The sequence below is a fragment of the Temnothorax curvispinosus genome, unplaced genomic scaffold, assembly GCF_003070985.1.
Source record: "Temnothorax curvispinosus isolate PA1 unplaced genomic scaffold, ASM307098v1 QBEX01007892.1, whole genome shotgun sequence".
Lineage (NCBI taxonomy): Eukaryota > Metazoa > Arthropoda > Insecta > Hymenoptera > Formicidae > Temnothorax > Temnothorax curvispinosus.
This window is the reverse complement of record NW_020217672.1, coordinates 1-1128: the sequence shown is the minus strand read 5'-3', so window position 1 is coordinate 1128 and position 1128 is coordinate 1. Positions and strand designations below refer to the sequence as shown.

The window sequence follows — 1128 nt, the reverse complement described above, 5'->3', positions numbered from 1 at the left end:
CAAAGACTTAAGGTAGCTACAGCGTTGCAGTGAGTCAAAATAGAGTCTCAAAATCGAGTCTTGACCTGTGGTCGCAGCATTCGGCATTGACGTTCGAACGCTCCGAAACGAATGCCGACATTGTAATATCTTGGCGACGCGTACGTCATTATAACACGAATACCAAGGTAAACGGAGCAATTTGCTCGAACAAATTCGACGGTCCCGGCAACGTGCTCGCCCACGCGTCTCTCCCGACGGACCAAGCGGGGTTCGTCTCCGAGGTGCACGTCGACGGGGACGAGCCGTGGCACATTTACATCAATAAACATCCCGCGGATAGGTTCTCCCTGCATTACACGCTGACGCACGAGATCGGCCACTCTCTCGGATTGGTGCACAACAGGCGCAAAACATCGGTGATGTTCACGATACAGCCGGACCAGCAGTATTCGGAGAAGCTCGACCAAAACGACATCGCCGACATTCAACGTTTGTACGGTGAAAAAAGTACGAACGAGTCCCCGCATCGGACGCCGGCGCCGCCGCCGCCGCCGCCGCTGCCGCCATTGCCGGACCTGTGCAGCCTCGATCGCGTGAACGGGATATTGATTTTGGAAAATCGAATGTACATCTCGTACAAGCGTTACGTTTGGTCAATCGATCTGGACGGTAGGACGTACAACGGACCTTTAGCCTTTTCAAATCACATGAGCTTTCTTCACGACAATTACACGCGCGTGACCGCCGCCTATCAATCCCCGGCGATCTCGTGGTGTTCGTAGATAATTTGGTATACTTGGTTCAATATCTGGAATTTAGTCTGCGGCCAGGTTGGCCGAAAACCTTGCAAAAACTCGGATTTCCCGAAAACACGTTGATCAACGGAGCGGTGAACACCCACAGAGGACGTTCCTTCGTGGTGTTCAACGGTAACGCGGTGGGCGAGATAGACGAATGCGACAAGGACAAGAGAGTCGCCAAATTTACGCCCCTCGAGGCGACGTTTTCCGGAATACCGACCGGCCTGACGTCGATCTTCCGCTACGTCGACGGCAATCTGTACTTCACCACTTGGGCACAGTTCTACAAATTCAACGAATTTACGAGAACCGTCTCGTCGGCCGGTAAATTCGATCTGCGGATACT

The 1128-nt window shown here is 53.0% G+C and overlaps 1 protein-coding gene across 1 annotated transcript; it reads left to right on the top strand.

Annotated features, from left to right (window-relative positions):
- Positions 1 to 77: 77 nt before the first annotated feature.
- On the top strand, positions 78 to 1106 carry LOC112457567 (matrix metalloproteinase-19-like; the record flags this gene model as incomplete). Its single annotated transcript, XM_025020715.1, has 2 exons — positions 78 to 756; positions 813 to 1106. Coding segments are annotated over 2 exons (973 nt in total), but the record flags the coding sequence as incomplete, so codon positions are not given.
- Positions 1107 to 1128: the final 22 nt, after the last annotated feature.